This window comes from Orycteropus afer, unplaced genomic scaffold, assembly GCF_000298275.1.
Source record: "Orycteropus afer afer isolate SDZICR_OR568_19922 unplaced genomic scaffold, OryAfe1.0 scaffold00071, whole genome shotgun sequence".
Taxonomy (NCBI): domain Eukaryota; kingdom Metazoa; phylum Chordata; class Mammalia; order Tubulidentata; family Orycteropodidae; genus Orycteropus; species Orycteropus afer.
In genome coordinates, this window is record NW_006921658.1 from 11,569,108 (window position 1) to 11,584,042 (window position 14,935).

At 39.1% G+C, this 14,935-nt stretch overlaps 1 protein-coding gene across 1 annotated transcript in view; it reads left to right on the plus strand.

The window, feature by feature from the left end:
- The window catches only part of PAPSS1 (3'-phosphoadenosine 5'-phosphosulfate synthase 1), a 167,023-nt gene that overhangs the window by 19,514 nt on the left and 132,574 nt on the right, over positions 1-14,935 (plus strand). The window contains exon 2 of the mRNA XM_007940773.2: positions 7,193-7,307. Within this exon, the coding sequence (XP_007938964.1) occupies positions 7,193-7,307 (115 nt within the window). The remainder of the gene's footprint in view (positions 1-7,192; positions 7,308-14,935) is intronic.

The following is a 14,935-nucleotide window of genomic DNA, read 5'->3' on the forward strand; positions in this document are numbered from 1 at the left end:
ACTCCTCGGAAGGAAGGTTGGGCAATCCTACTTCCGTAGTGATACTGCCTCGGAAACCCAAGGAGGGGTCGCTATGAGTCAGGGCTGACTCGATGGCACATAACAACAACAACAAGCTGGTGGTGCAGTGGTTAAGGTATTTGGCTGCTAACCAGTAGGTTGGTGGTTTGAACCCACTAGCTGCTTCACAGAAGAAAGATGAGGAAGTCTGCATCCAATCCCAATGGGAATTACTGTGAGTTGGAATCAACCTGATGGCAGTGGGTTTGGTTTTATTACGTATTTACAAGGAGCTCTGATGCCATTGTGGCTAAGGTATTTGGCTGTTAACCAGAAATTCTGTGTTTCAAAACCACCAGCTGCTCTTCGGAAGGAAGATGAGGCAGTCTACTTCTGTAAAGATTTACAGCCTTGGAAACCCAATAGGGGTCTCTGAGTTGGAACTGACTTGATGACAGTGGTTATTATGTATTTATTTTCACAGGACAACAAAATTTCCAGAGATAGTGGGTACTTTGGAATCATTGATTTGGGCGATTTGGCACCCCTGGTTTCTGGCAGGGTACCTAGAAGTGTTAGCCTCCCCATAGTTTACATGCTCTCTAAATTTGAAATACTGAATAAGTGTCTACAATTTGGCCCTTGTATTGCCTTTTGAGGAGTAATTCTCTACTCTGATGGTTCTTAACCAGGTGAGATTTTGCCTCCCTCCTGACATTTGGCACTATCTGGAGATATTTTTGGTTTTTACTCTTGTGTGTGTGTTACTGGCATCTAGAGGGTAAAAGCCAAGGATGCTGCTAAACCCTAGTGCACAGGATGAAGAGTTACCTGGTCCAAAATATCAGTAGTGTTGAAGCTGAAAACCTTTCTATTCTTTGCTTTGACTAAAAAAAAGGAAACAAAACAAAACAAAACTTTTAAATGCAAAAGTGGTTACTTAAAATAAAATTTGGTTGGTAACAGCATCTTCTGTCCTACCAGCCTAGAAGTTACTGTCTCTTGCTCTGAGATGCATCAATAAAAGAAAAAAAAATTCAACCTTGATTTGTTTTGAAAGTAAATTACTAATTAGTTCAAATCAAGAGAGTGATTTAAACCTTCAGACTATTCTTTGTAGTTCATCATTTGCCTGTCAGTTTGTTGTATTGTTGTGGCTTGTGTCTTGCTGTGATGCTGGAAGCTATGGCCCAGGTATTTCAAATAACAGCAAGGTCAGTCATGGTGGAGAGCTGTTAGTGGAGCTTCCAGACTAAGACTAAGAAGAAGGATGTGGCCAGGTTCACTTCTGAAAAAAAATGGCCACTGAATACCTTATGAATAACAGGGAAAAATTGTCTGATCCAGTGCTGGAAGATGAGCCCCTCAGGTAGGAGGCTCATATGAGTGGGAAAGAGCTATCTCCTCAAAGCAGACTTGATCTTAATGACCTTGGTAGAGTAAAGCTTTTAAGACCTTCATTTGCTGATGTAGCATGACTCAAAATGACAATGAACAGCTGCAGATATCCATTAATCAACAGAATAAGGAATGTATAGAGTATGAATCTAGGAAAATTGGAAGTTGTCACAAATGAAATGGAAAATATAAAAATCAACATCGTAGGCATTAGTGAGCTGAAATGGGCTGGTACTGGCCATTTAAAATCAGACAATCATATGGTCTATGCTGGGAATGACAAAGAGGAATGGCGTCACATTCATTGTCAAAGAGAACATTTCAGGATCTATCCTGAAGTACAGTGTTGTGAATGATAGGATGATATCCATATGCCTATAAGGAATACCGAAGAGCTCTGGTAGCATAGTGCCTAAGACATTTGACTGCCAATCAGAAGCTTGGTGGTTCAAACCCACTAGTCACTCCGCAGAGGGAAGATGGGGCAATATACTTCTGTAAAGATTTACTGCCTTGGAAACCCAAAGGGGTCACCACTATAAGACTCAGTGGCAGTGAGTTTTATTTTTTTTATAAATAAAGAGGACCAGTTAATATGATTATCAATCATTTTTACACATGAACCACTAAAGTAAAAGAGGAAGAAATTGAAGTTTTACTAACTTCTGCAGTCTGAAATTGATCAAATAGGCAATCAAGATGTATTGATAATTATTAGTGATTGCAATGTGGAAGTTGGAAATGAAGAAGCATTGTTGTTGTTACGTGCCGTCGAGTCAGACCCGACTCATAGTGACCCCTCCTTGGGTTTCTGAGGCAGTATCACTATGGAAGTAGATTGCCCCATCTTTCTTCCAAGGAGTGGCTGGTGGGTTTGAACTGCCAGCCTTCTGGTTAGCGGTCAAGTGCCTTAGCCACTATGCTACAGCATTGGTAGTTGGAAAATAGGACCTTGGTGATAGAAGTTTTGGAGATCACATAATAGAATTTTGCATGACCAGCAACTTATTCTTTGCAGATACCTTTTTAAACAATATAAACAGGAACTCTACCAATGGACCTCATCAGGATAGACAAGGATCAAATGAGCTACATCTGTGGAAAGAGGAGATAGAGAAGCTTAATATCATCAGTCAAAACAAGGCTGGGGGCTGACTGTGGAACAGACCATCACTTTCTCTTGTTGTTGTTGTTATATGCCTTGAAAACGGACCCGACTCATAGCAACACCTCCTTGGGTTTCCAAGGCGGTATCACTATGAAAGTAGATTGCCCAGCCTTCCTTCTGAGGAGTGGCTGGTGGGTTTGAACTGCCAGCTTTCTGGTTAGCAGTCAAGTGCCTTAGTACTATACTATCAGAGCTCCTTCAGTTTCTCATATGCAAGTTTAAATTGAAGCTGAAGACAATTAAGTCCATAAGAGCCAAAATCTGACCTTAAGTATATCCCATCTGAATTCAGAGACCACCTGAAGAATAGATTTGGTTCACTGAACACCAGTGACCAAAGACCAAATGAGTTGTGGGATGACATCAAGGGATCATACATGAAGAAAGCAAAAGGTCATTACAAAGACAGGAAAGGAAGAGAAGACAAAAATGGATGTCAGAAGAGACTCTGAAACTTACTTTTGATTGGAGAGTAAAGGGAATGGACTTGAGTTGTGATATGAAAGGATTCTGTGGGCAAAATATTGAATGATATAGGTAGCATCGAAGAAGACAAAAGGAATATATATAGGTACTGTACCAAAAAAATTGATCAATATTCTACCATTCAGGAGGTAACATATGATCAAGGACTGATGGTCCGGAAGGAAGAAGTCCAAGCTGCACTGAAATAATTGGTGAAAAATAAGGCTCCAGGAATAGACAGAATACCCACTGAGATATTCCAACAAATGGCTGCAGTATTGGAAGCACTCACTTGTTTATGCCAAGAAACTTGGAAAACAGCTATCTGGCCAGCCTGCTAGAAGAGATCCATATTTGTGCCCATTCCAAAGAAGCATGATTCAACAGAATGTGGAGATTATTGAACCATATCTAATGATGTCACACACAAGTAAAATTTTCCTGAAGAGAATTAAAAAAAAAAATGGTTGCAGCAGTACATGGACAGTGAACTGCCAGAAATTCCAGCTAGATTCAGAAGAGGGATACAAGGGATATCATTGTTCATGTCAGATGGGTGTTGGCTAAAAGGAAAGAATACCAGAAATAAGTATTTGTGTTTTATTGTCTATACAAAGGCATTCAACTATGTGGATCATAACAGTTTATAGATAACATTGTGAGGAATGGGAATTGTTCTTATGAGTAACCTGTATATAGATCAGGAGGCAGTCATTTGAACAGAACCGTGTGACTTAAAATCAGGAACAGTGTGTGTTGGTTATATCCTTTCACCATACTTAATCAGTCTGTAGGCTGAGAAAATAATGTGAGAAGCTGGACTATATGAACAAGAACACAGCATCAGGATTGGAGAAAGACTTACTAACAACATACAGTATGCAGATGACACAACCTTGCTTGCTGAAAGTGAAGATGACTTGAAGCACTTACTGATGAAGATCAAAGACTACAGCTTTTGGTATGGATTATACCTCAACATACAGAAAACAAAATTATCACAACTGGAGCAGTAAGCAGCATCATGATAAATGAAGAAAATATTGAAGTTGTCAAGAATTTTATTTTACTTAGATCCACAGTCAACACCCATGGAAACAGCAGTCAGGAAATCAAATCTGCTGAACCCCATTTGTTCATGTCCTCCTATGAGCCAGGGAGGTGATTTCCTTATTTACCTATTTATGGCTGGTCTCTCTTTCAGAAACAATTTTATCTCCAGTGTATGTTGTTGTTGTTAGTTGCTGTCCAGTCAGTTCTGACTCATAGTGAACCCGTGTGTGCAGAATAGAACTGCTCCATAGGGTTTTCAAGGTTGTGACCTAGCTAGCAGAAGCAGATTGCTAAGCCTGGCTTCTGAGGCACCCTGGGTGGGTTTGAACAGCCAACATTTTGGCAAATAGTCAAGGGCTTAACCATTTGTGCCACCCAGGGACTCTATCCCTAGTACTTAGAATGGATCAATTAACAAATATTCAATGAATGACCAAGTAGTCCCAGACTCATTTCTGACTTAAAGGATTTACTTTGGGCCAGGCTTTCCAACTGGAGATCATCCACGGGGGCTCTTCCATTGAAGATACTGAAATGAAAAATAAATAAATAATTAAATCAATGTGTAATTCTTTAACCTTTAAAACAGTAGTTGGCAGTAGTTTGTTTTACATGCATGCATATACATGCATAGCACTTGATGGTGATCAGATAAGCATTCAGGAGGTCTGGGAAGGGTCTGAGACTTTTCTAACAAGCACCTGTGTCATGCTAGTGTTTCTGGGGAACATATTTAAGTGTAGCCTTTTCAAGTTGTTTTCTCAGCCTCCAGTAATGCATGATCTTCACTTTTGCTATTAGTCTTTGACTGTTAGTATTATTAAAAAAGATTGGTTTCATTAGTTAGTAATAGTGAACTCAGGGTTTCTTCTCAGCATACTCTACCATCTGTTGATTTTTATCCAACATTAATTTCATTTTGGGGACTGTAAAGATGGCATGGGGGTATCTGACCTCCTCTAATGTCGTAAGGGGAAAGAAGGGTCAAGATCAACACCCAGAAACATGACACTTCCTTAAAAAATTAGAAATACCACAGGATGCAGCAATCCTGCTACTAGGTATTGCAAAAATGGTGTGGGGGCAGCATCATTGCTATGTTTGATACCATTATTACAGCCACTTGTCAGTCCATCTCATTGACCTTTTTGTTTGTCCTCTGTTTTGCTGACTCTCTGTTTCACCTGGAGATGTCCTTCTCCAGGGGCTGGTCTCTTAAAATGCCCAAAGTATGTGAGACAAAGTTTCACCATCCTTGCTTGCTTCTAAGGAGCATTCTGGCTGTACTTCTTCCAAGACATATTTGTTTGTTCTTCTCGCAGTCCATGGCATATTTAATATTCTTTACCAAAACCATAATAATGTTGGTTTTCCTTATTCATTATCCAGTGTTCACATGCATGTGAGGTAATGGAAAAGACTGTGGATTGGGTTAGGCACACCTTAGTCTTCAAAGTGACATCTTTGCTTTTTAACACTTTCGTGATGTCTTTTGCAGCACATTTGCCCAATGCAGTACTTCATTTGATTTCTTGACGGCTGCTTCCATGGGCGGTGATTGTGGACTGAAGTGAAATGAAATCCTTAACAACTTCAGTCTTTTCTCTGTTTATCATGATGTTGCTTATTGGCCCATTTGTGAGGATATTTGTTTTCTTTATGGTGATATAAATATGACAGACATAGTCTTGGATCGTCATTAGTAAGTGCTTCAAGTCCTCTTCACTTTCAGCAAGCAAGATTGTGTCATCCATATATCACAGGTTGTGATCAATCCTGAAACTGTGTCCAGCTTCTGAAATGATTTGCTCAGCATGTAGATTGAACAAGTATGGGGAAAGGATACAACCTTGATGCATATCTTTCTTGTTTTTGAAACATGCAGTATCCCCTTGTTCTGTTCAAAACATTGCCTCTTAGTCTATGTATAGGTTCTGCATGAGCACAACTAAGTGTTTTGGAATTCCCATTCTCCACAATGTTATCCATAATTTGATCCAAACAGTCAAATCCTTTGCATAGTCAATAAAACACAGGAAAACATGTTTTCTGGTATTTTCTGCTTTTACCCAAGATCCATCTGATGTCAACAATGACATCCCTAGTTCCATGTCCTCTTCTGAATCTAGCTTAAATTTCTGGCACTTCCCTGTTGATACATTGCTGCAACTGTTTTTAAATTATCTTCAGCAAAATTTTACTTGCATGTAATAATATTGTTCGATAATTTCTGCTTTCTGTTGTATTGCCTTTCTTTGGGCACAAATGGGGATTTCTTCCAGTTTCTTGGCCGGGTAGATGTCTTCCAAATTTCTTGGCATTGATGAGTGAGCGCCTCCAGTGCTGTGCCCATTTGTTGAAACATTTCAGTTGGTACTCTGTCAGTCCTGTAACCCTGTTTTTCACCAGTGCCTTCAGTGTAGCTTGTACTTTTTCCTTCAATATTAAATGTAGATGTCAAGAACAGTCTCTGCTTATCCTGTGTTTTCAAGAACAGTCTCTGCTTATCCTTTGTTTTCTTGAAAGCATATCCTCAGCAGTTTACAGCTTGTTGTCAGATAATCACTTTTAAACCTGGTGTAGTGCCTAAGGCATTTGACTGCTAACCAGAAGGCTGGCGGTTCAAACCTACCAGCCACTGCTCAGAAGGAAGACTGGGAATCTACTTCCATAGAGATGTTGTTGTTATGTGCCATGAGTCTATGGAAGTAGATTTGCCCAACTTTCCTTCCAAGGAATAGCTGGTGGGTTTGAACCAACAGCCTTCTGATTAGCAGTCAAGTGCCTTAGGCACTACGCTATCAGAGCTCCTACTTACTAGTTATCTTGGGCAATTTGTTTAACTTTTCTCAGGCTTAACACAGAATCCCTAGAATCACAGTGGTAACAGTACCCTGGTCACTGGGTTGCTCTGAGGATGAAATTAATTGGTATATATAAAAGCACTAAACATTGTGCCAGGTACTCAAAAGGAAAAATCAAAAGTTAGCTGTCAGTTCATCTTTTTCATTTGGCAGATTATGCAGGATAACAAACTAAATTTTTATAAGAAATGTTTGTTTACCTTTTAAAGGACTCAAATGAACTAGAATTCTTTTTCTTCCTCAGGGAATGCAGAGAGCAACTAATGTCACCTATCAAGCTCACCATGTCAGCAGGAACAAGAGAGGTCAGGTGGTGGGGACCAGAGGTGGCTTTCGTGGTTGCACAGTTTGGCTAACAGGTACGGTCAAGAGAGAGAAACATATTTAAATTTAAAAGCTATGTTTATAAGCAGCCTATTCTAGGATTAAGCAAATTTAAATTTTGAGTTTTGTTTTTGTATTTGGAGCATTGCAACATGTAACTGATCAAGTTGCTTGATAATAGCATAGTACTCTTTCGTAATTCTTTTCATTCTTCAAGTGATTGCTGTTAATGTAAGGCAAAAAACCAGGATACATCTTAAAATTACCTTCTAGCCCATACTTCATTATATTTTATAAATTTATGATTCTGAATAGTCTTCCTTCAAGAGGATAGCAGGGTAAAACCATGAGGAGAGAAAGACTGAGTAATAAAGAATTTCACATAATCTGTTTCCTTCAACTTTTGGTCTGGCCTTAGGTTGGCTCTTGTGTTGTTTTCCTGCAGTCTTTCTTTGGGCTTTGCCATAGCAGGCCAATGAGAGGGTAAGCTGGTGCACATGTTGGAGATACTTTTAAAAATTGTAGATCCTTTCCCTTCTAGGATTTGTCTTTTGAATTTTGATATGTCTTGAAAACTTGTCCACTAAAATTTTATGCTAATTTAGTATCTTACCAGCACAATGGGAGAGAGTCTATTTTTCAGTCACTTTGTGAACACTGGATATTATCAATCCTTAAGCTCTGCTGTTTGGCAAGAAATAACATTCCTGTTTGCTGTTGTTTTAATTGCATGTTTCAATTTTAGACAGGCCTTTTTGTTTCTCTTTGAAAGAAGACAACACTCCTACATTTCTTCCAGTGTCTCATTCTTACCTCTAGTTTGTTGTTAAATTGTTGCTTTTACATTACCCAAGTTTGTAACATTTACCTTCTGTTTCAAAATCTTAAATTTTTATAAATAAATTTTTAGCTCCATAAGTAAATTGGTTTGATACTCACCAGCTCACTATCAGTTATTTTATTATGGCGGGTCTTTTCATAAGCTCTTTATTTCATTCAAATATTAAATGGGTATATTTCATTGTTAAGTATTTTTTTCCTAGATGGTCTTCTGTTGGCTTCTGAATTCTTGAATTTTTGTGCTTGAGAATGTCTGCCATATTTTATGACACCTGGCTGGCTAAAAAAATAGACATACATAATTGGTCTGGCTTATAATTTTTAAACATTGCTCCATTTTCATCTGGCACTAAATATTGCTGTGAAGAAGTGTGAGGGTGATCAGATATTTTTCTTCTTTGTAGGTGCTTTTTTTTTTTTTTTTAATCTGGCTGCCTAAAGAATAATTTTTTATCCTCTATTTTATTTTAGAATTTTGCCTTTCTCATTTAGGCTCTTTATCCATCTGGAATTTATTTTTGAGTGCAGTGTGAGGGAGTGATCAGTTTTCTTTATTTTTTTTCCATATGGATAATCAGTTATCTGGAGTGTATATTGGTTAGGGTATCCTTTTTGTATGATCTACGGTGCCAGTTCTGTCATATGTCAATTTTGCACTTATGTTTCTGGGCTCTCTGGTCCATAGGTATACTTGTCTATTCTTCTGTTACTATCACATTGTCTTAATAACTATCTTTTTATAATTAAGTCTTGAAATCTAGTAGAGTAATTCTTCCTGCCTTATTCTTTAGGACTATTGTGTCTTGGCTTTCTTTTTTTTTTCAAGCTCTTTGCACTGCTGTATAAATTTTGCTTCCAGTTTAACAGATTTCTTAGGGATTGCTTTGTACCTGCAAGTTGATTTTGGGGAGAATTGACATCTTTAGGTGATAAAACAACAAGGAGGCCACATGTTCTGACCTCCTAGAACACCACAAGAAGAAGACAGAATCACCATCAATGGCCCAAGGCTCATTCCTGCCAGGCCAGACATGCTGCCTCCCTCCAGCCCTTTCTCCAACAGTTCCTCCCAAAGCATCCACCACCTCTCTCCTGGGTTCGCTAATTTGCTGCAGTGGCCACACAGAACTCACAGATTATGGGGCTTATTAGGGAAGCACCAGGCTACAATTCAAGTTCAGGAAAAAAAGCTCAGTCTCTCTCCCAGCCCACTGTCTCTCAGCCAAGTCTCTCACAGTCTCTCCCCCAGCAGTGCATGTCCCTTGGTGTCTTACTCAGCAATGCATGTCTCTTGTGTCTCTTTCCCAGCAGCATGTGTCTCTTTTAGGAGCACGTGTCTGTTTCAGCAGCATATCTTCCTCAACCAGCAGTCAGAGAGAGTTCTGCCTCTAGGAGGCCTCCTTTTGAGCTTGGCAGAGTGGCCAAACCAACCAATCATAACAGAATTCTAAGTACCTGAGAGTGAGTCTCCCATAACATTGTGTTGTGCCACACCCAACAGAAATAACCCAGGTGGATAACATTTATAATCAGGAGCTCCTCAGTTGCTCATGACAAACTCCACCTTGGAATTTGCAGAGACTTATGGGTAGAAAAGCCACACTAAGTAATTTACTGCACCGCAATAGGATATTGCTTGCTCCATTTCTTGAACGTAGACTGTCTCTACTTAGTTCATCACTAACGATGCTTATAAATACTTTGTGTGAGAATTTGCGGTACTTGCTATGTAATCAGATTTCACAAATATTCCATGTATATTTGAAAACAACATCCATTTCCCTGTTATGTGTAATAGTCTATCTAGTATATTCATTAGATCATCTTGTTCATTATGTTGTTACAGCTTCTATAGCTTTTATTGAATATTTATTTTCTTTTGGATGATGATGGAAATGGAAGTCAAGGTTTTTTTTTTTTCCCTTTCATTTTTTTTGCAATTTAGTAGCTTAACTAGGATCTGTCAAGGTATTGGCAGATTTTTCTACCATTTTTTTTTGAACATGCTGCTTTGCTTTTTCTCCAGTTTTAGGTAAATTTTGTTTTGTATTTATTTATTTTTATTGTGATTTGGGTGAAAGTTTACAGAACAAATTCACTTTCCATACAGCAGTTCACACTTTGTCTCATGACATTGACTACAATTTACCACAGTGTAACAGCTCCCCTCCCACAGCCTCCCCATAGTTACCTCTTCCCTGTGTCCATCCCTCCATGCACTCTTGCCCCCTGAACTGTTTCCCTGTGCATAACCAGCCCTTTTTTCTCCTGTAATTGTTCTCTCCAAGGAGTGTATCTACCTAGTGTAAATGTTCACCTCATACGCCTTTTGTTTGGCTGGAAGCCATAGGTATGGGTTCAATTCCAGACCTGAAGGGCACCTAGGGGCCATAGTTTCAGTGGTTTCACTAGGCGCTACCAGACCAGCAAACCTGGCCCTTTTTTTTTTCCCCCAAATGCTTTTGAGTTTTGCTCTACATTGTTCTCCCTCTCTATCCAGGATCTCCTACATAGATCCCCCTCTGAGTAGTTGACAGTGGTAGCTGGGCACTATCTAGTTCTTCTGGTCTCACAGTCATACACTGAGGATCACATGGTGTACCAGTCACTTGGACTAGTTGTCTCCATGAGTCTTTGGTTTTCTTCATTCTTCTTTGCTGTGAACAAGGAAAGACCCATCGTTGCATGTAGATGGCTGCTTGCAAGCTTTTAAGATCCTAGTCGCTACTCGTCAAAGTAGTAGGTGAAACAGTGTTTTGTGTGGTATGTTATGCCAATTGAGCATTTTTTTTTTTTTAATGCATTTTATTGAAATATAATTTACGTATGGTAAAATACACAAAACTGAAGTGACATGGGTCAATGCATTTTTTTTTTCAATGTTCCCTCCCCTCCCTTCCTATCACTGGCAACCAACAAAGTTTCCCTCCATATATAAACCTTTCCTTGAACCTCCACAACAACGAACTAGTGTTATATTTGTCCTTCTGTGACTGACTTACTTCACTCAGAATAATGTACTCCAAGTTTATCCATATTTTGTGGTGTTTTGCAGACTCTACATTATTCTTTAGTACTGCATGTTGTTGTTGTTGTTATGTGCTGTCGAGTCAAACCCGACTCATAGTGACCCTTCCTTGGGTTTCCGAGGCAGTATCACTACAGAAGTAGATTGCCCAACCTTCCTTCCGAGGAGTGGCTGGTGGGTTTGAACCGCCAGCCGTCTGGTTAGCAGGCAAGTGTCTTAGCCACTATGCTACCAGAGCTCCCATTATGTGTATGTACCATAGTTTGGTCATCCACTCTTTGCTATAAATCTTAGAGATAAATCCCTTGCCTGATATGTAATTATAGGCAACTATGAATTTGTTGCTGTCATATTTTTTATGTGCTTTTTTGTGGTGTTGATTTCTTGTTCTCTGGTAGGCTCGTGCCTAAGGCACTTGACTGCTAGCCAGAGCCACTCTTCGGAAGGAAGGTTGGGCAGTCTACTTCTGTAGTGATATTGCCTCGGAAACCCAAGGAGGGGTCTCTATGAGTTGGATCCGACTTGATAGCCCACAACAACAATAACATAATTTTCTATGCTGAGCTCGTTTTATTTATGAATCATGTTATCAATTCCTTCATTGCTGCTGTTTTAGTATTTGCTGAATATTTATGGTGGTCCTCTTTGTTATTTTGTTGTGAAGGTTTATCATTTTTCTTTGAGGTTACCCTGTGATTTATAGTTTTCTTCGCAAGTTTGAACAGTCCGTTCTGTCTTGTAGTTGTCTTGACTTCCCTACCATCTAGAAGTTCTGTAACGACACAGTTTTTTCCCTCTTTTTGGTTTGTAGTTGTCTTAATTTGTCAATTGATATCTCTGGTTCTGTGTTTACAATCTTGTAGGCTTATTTATTTTGGATACTTCCACAGCTGGGTTGGTTTCTGGGTTACATCATCATGTGTGTTAATGGTCAGTTGTTGTTGGCTGTTGTTGCTTCTCTGTCCAAAGGACTCCCTTTAGCATCTCTCGTAGGCTTGGTCTGGTTTTAACAAATTTCCCTTAATTTCTGTTTATCTGGAAATGTTCTAATTTCACCATCATATTTGAGAGACAGTTTTGCTGGGTGCATAAGTCTTGGTTGGAGATTTTTTCTTTCAGGGTTTTATATATACCATCCCATTGTCTTCTTGCCTGCATGGTTTCTTTTGAGAAATCCAAGCTTAGTCTTATTGGTTGACCCTGGTAAGTAACTTTTTGTTTTTTCCCGTGCTGCTTTCAGGATTCTTTCTTTGTCTTTGGTTTTGGTAATTTTGATGATATTGATGTGTCTGGATGATTTTCTTTTGGGGTCTATCCTGTTTGGGGTTCGATGGACTTCCTGAATAGATGTATTCTCATCTTTCATCATACCAGGAAAATTCTCTTCCAACAAATCTTTGACAATTTTTTCTATGGTTTTATTTGTCTCTTCCTGTTTTGGAATTCCGGTGACACATAGGTTATTCCTTTTGATGGTATCCCAAATGAACCTTAGGCTTTCTTCATTTTGTTTTGATCTTTATTCTGATTTATCTCTTTCAAAAAACATGTTCAGATATTTGCCTTCAAGGTCCCTAATTCTGTCTTCCATTGATTCAGTGCTGTTCTTTTGCCCATTCAATGTCTTATCTATTTCTGAAAATTTAGTATTAATCTCAATTTCTGTGTGTACATTTTATATGATTTCTAATTTTTCATTTATTCTGTCATTTTGTTCTTGTATTGTCTTTCAAAATTGTTATAGGGTTTTCTCTGTGTTTTCCTTGATCTGTCTCTCAGTTCATTGAAGATACCTAAATATAATTCTTTTGAATTCTTTATCAGGGAGTTCCAATGCTGCATCTTCCTCGGGGATGTGTTTTGGGTCTGTATCCTGGTCCCTTGTTTCTCCTGCTTTATGTTGATTCTTTGTATGGACTGTGATGCTCTGTTGTCTCCGAGGCATTGTGACATTTTTGTGTGTATATTTATTTAGTTGGTGATTGTATGTTGGAATGACTTGCCCATGATTTTCGTTTTGTTTGTATGTTATCTACACAAGCAGAGTACTGTGCTCCTCTGTTCGCTGGTTGACAGCACTTACACACTCACCACCTGTCTCCTTTCTTTTGTCAGCCTCTCATATGTCCCTGCCAACCTTGGCAAACAGAGCCTATTCTTAGGTCCCTGGAATCTGAATGGGAATGCTATCACTTTAAAATCCAAAATGGTTGCCACTTATAAAGATTCAAAATGTCTGCACTCTCAGTCACTTTAAATATCTCAAATGGCTGCCACTCGTAAACATTCAAAATGGCTGCACCCTCAGTCACTTTAAATATTCAAAATGGCCACCACTTGTAAACATTCAAAATGGCTACGTCCTCAGTCACTTTAAATATCCAAAATGGCGGTGCCCTTGGACACTTTAAATATTCAAAATGGCTGCACCCTCCGGCCCGTGGAAAGTCAACAGCTCAGCTTGTCTCCCTCATTGCTATTTCCCTTCCTAGTTATAGGCCACCAGCGCAGTCATCCCTACAGCCTTTGGTGACCAGGGCTGATCTTTAGGTCAATTCTCAGGTCCCAGCACTACTTGGAAATATTCGGGCTGTTGGTCCTGTCAGAGTAGCTGACAGTCTGCAGCTCTGACCATCTCTGTACTCACTGTTTTTGTTCAAATTTTTCTACTAGTTGGTGCCTAATCCACTTCTGTATAGTTCCTTGCAAAGCTCAGGCCTCCAGGATTATCTTCTGTATCCCTGCACATTGGTTTTTCTTTTCTTTGTTGAAGAAGGTCTGTTTCGCTTGTCTGCTATCTTATTGGAAGTCAGCTTTTTTTTCTTAAAGTATACCAGTTATCCTTAATTTAGATTGTCTTTCTTGCATTATCTATTAATTTCATCTAAGTGCTTTAATTTCTTTGCTACTTGTGTTAGTAATGCAATTTTCAGTAGTATTTATCTTATCTGTTTCTAATTACATATATAAAAAAGCATATACCAGTCACATATATGTATGTACACAGACATATACACATGTATGTATTTCTGTTTTAAAACTTTAAACCCTTGTAATTTAGGTTGGCTTTGTTGTATAAAAATTTTAGGTATTCAGGTCAGACTTTTTTTCTTCAGATATTTGATACTTTCTTGATAGTTAACAACAACAAAACCCAGAAATTCTCTCTCCCGGTCTCTTTGTAGGAGTTCTGGTAGCATAGTGCCTAAGGCACTTGACTGCTAGCCAGAAGGCTGGCGGTTCAAACCCACCAGCCACTCCTTGGAAGGAAGATGGGGCAGTCTACTTCCATAGTGATACTACCTCAGAAAACCAAGGAGGGGTCGCTGTTAGTTGGGTCTGACTCGACAGCGCATAACAACAACAACAACTGTCTCTTTGTTGCAATTATATTTTGCTTGGCAAGAAATTACTCAAAGCCTAGTGGTATAAAACAATCACCATTTTATTTAGCTTACTGTTTTGTAGATAAAAAATCCAGGAGGGTACAGCCGTGTAGGTTTTGCTTGGCTTTGCTTGGTTGCAGCCACCTTGGCTTGATTTTTAGTCATCTGAAGGCTCAGCTGGGCGTGGTATCTAAGAAGACTTCTTTAGCTGATAGTGCTTGTCAGCTGGAAGCTTAGCTGAGGCTGTTGACTAGAACATCTACTTGGAGTCCTGATGGCATGGTGGTCTCAAGGTTTAGTGACTGAATTTTCCTATGTTGCTTGGCTTTTCCTGATCCAGCCTCAGAAGTCACACACATTCATCACTTCTACTGTGTTCTTTTTGTTAGGTTGTTGTTGTTATGTGCCG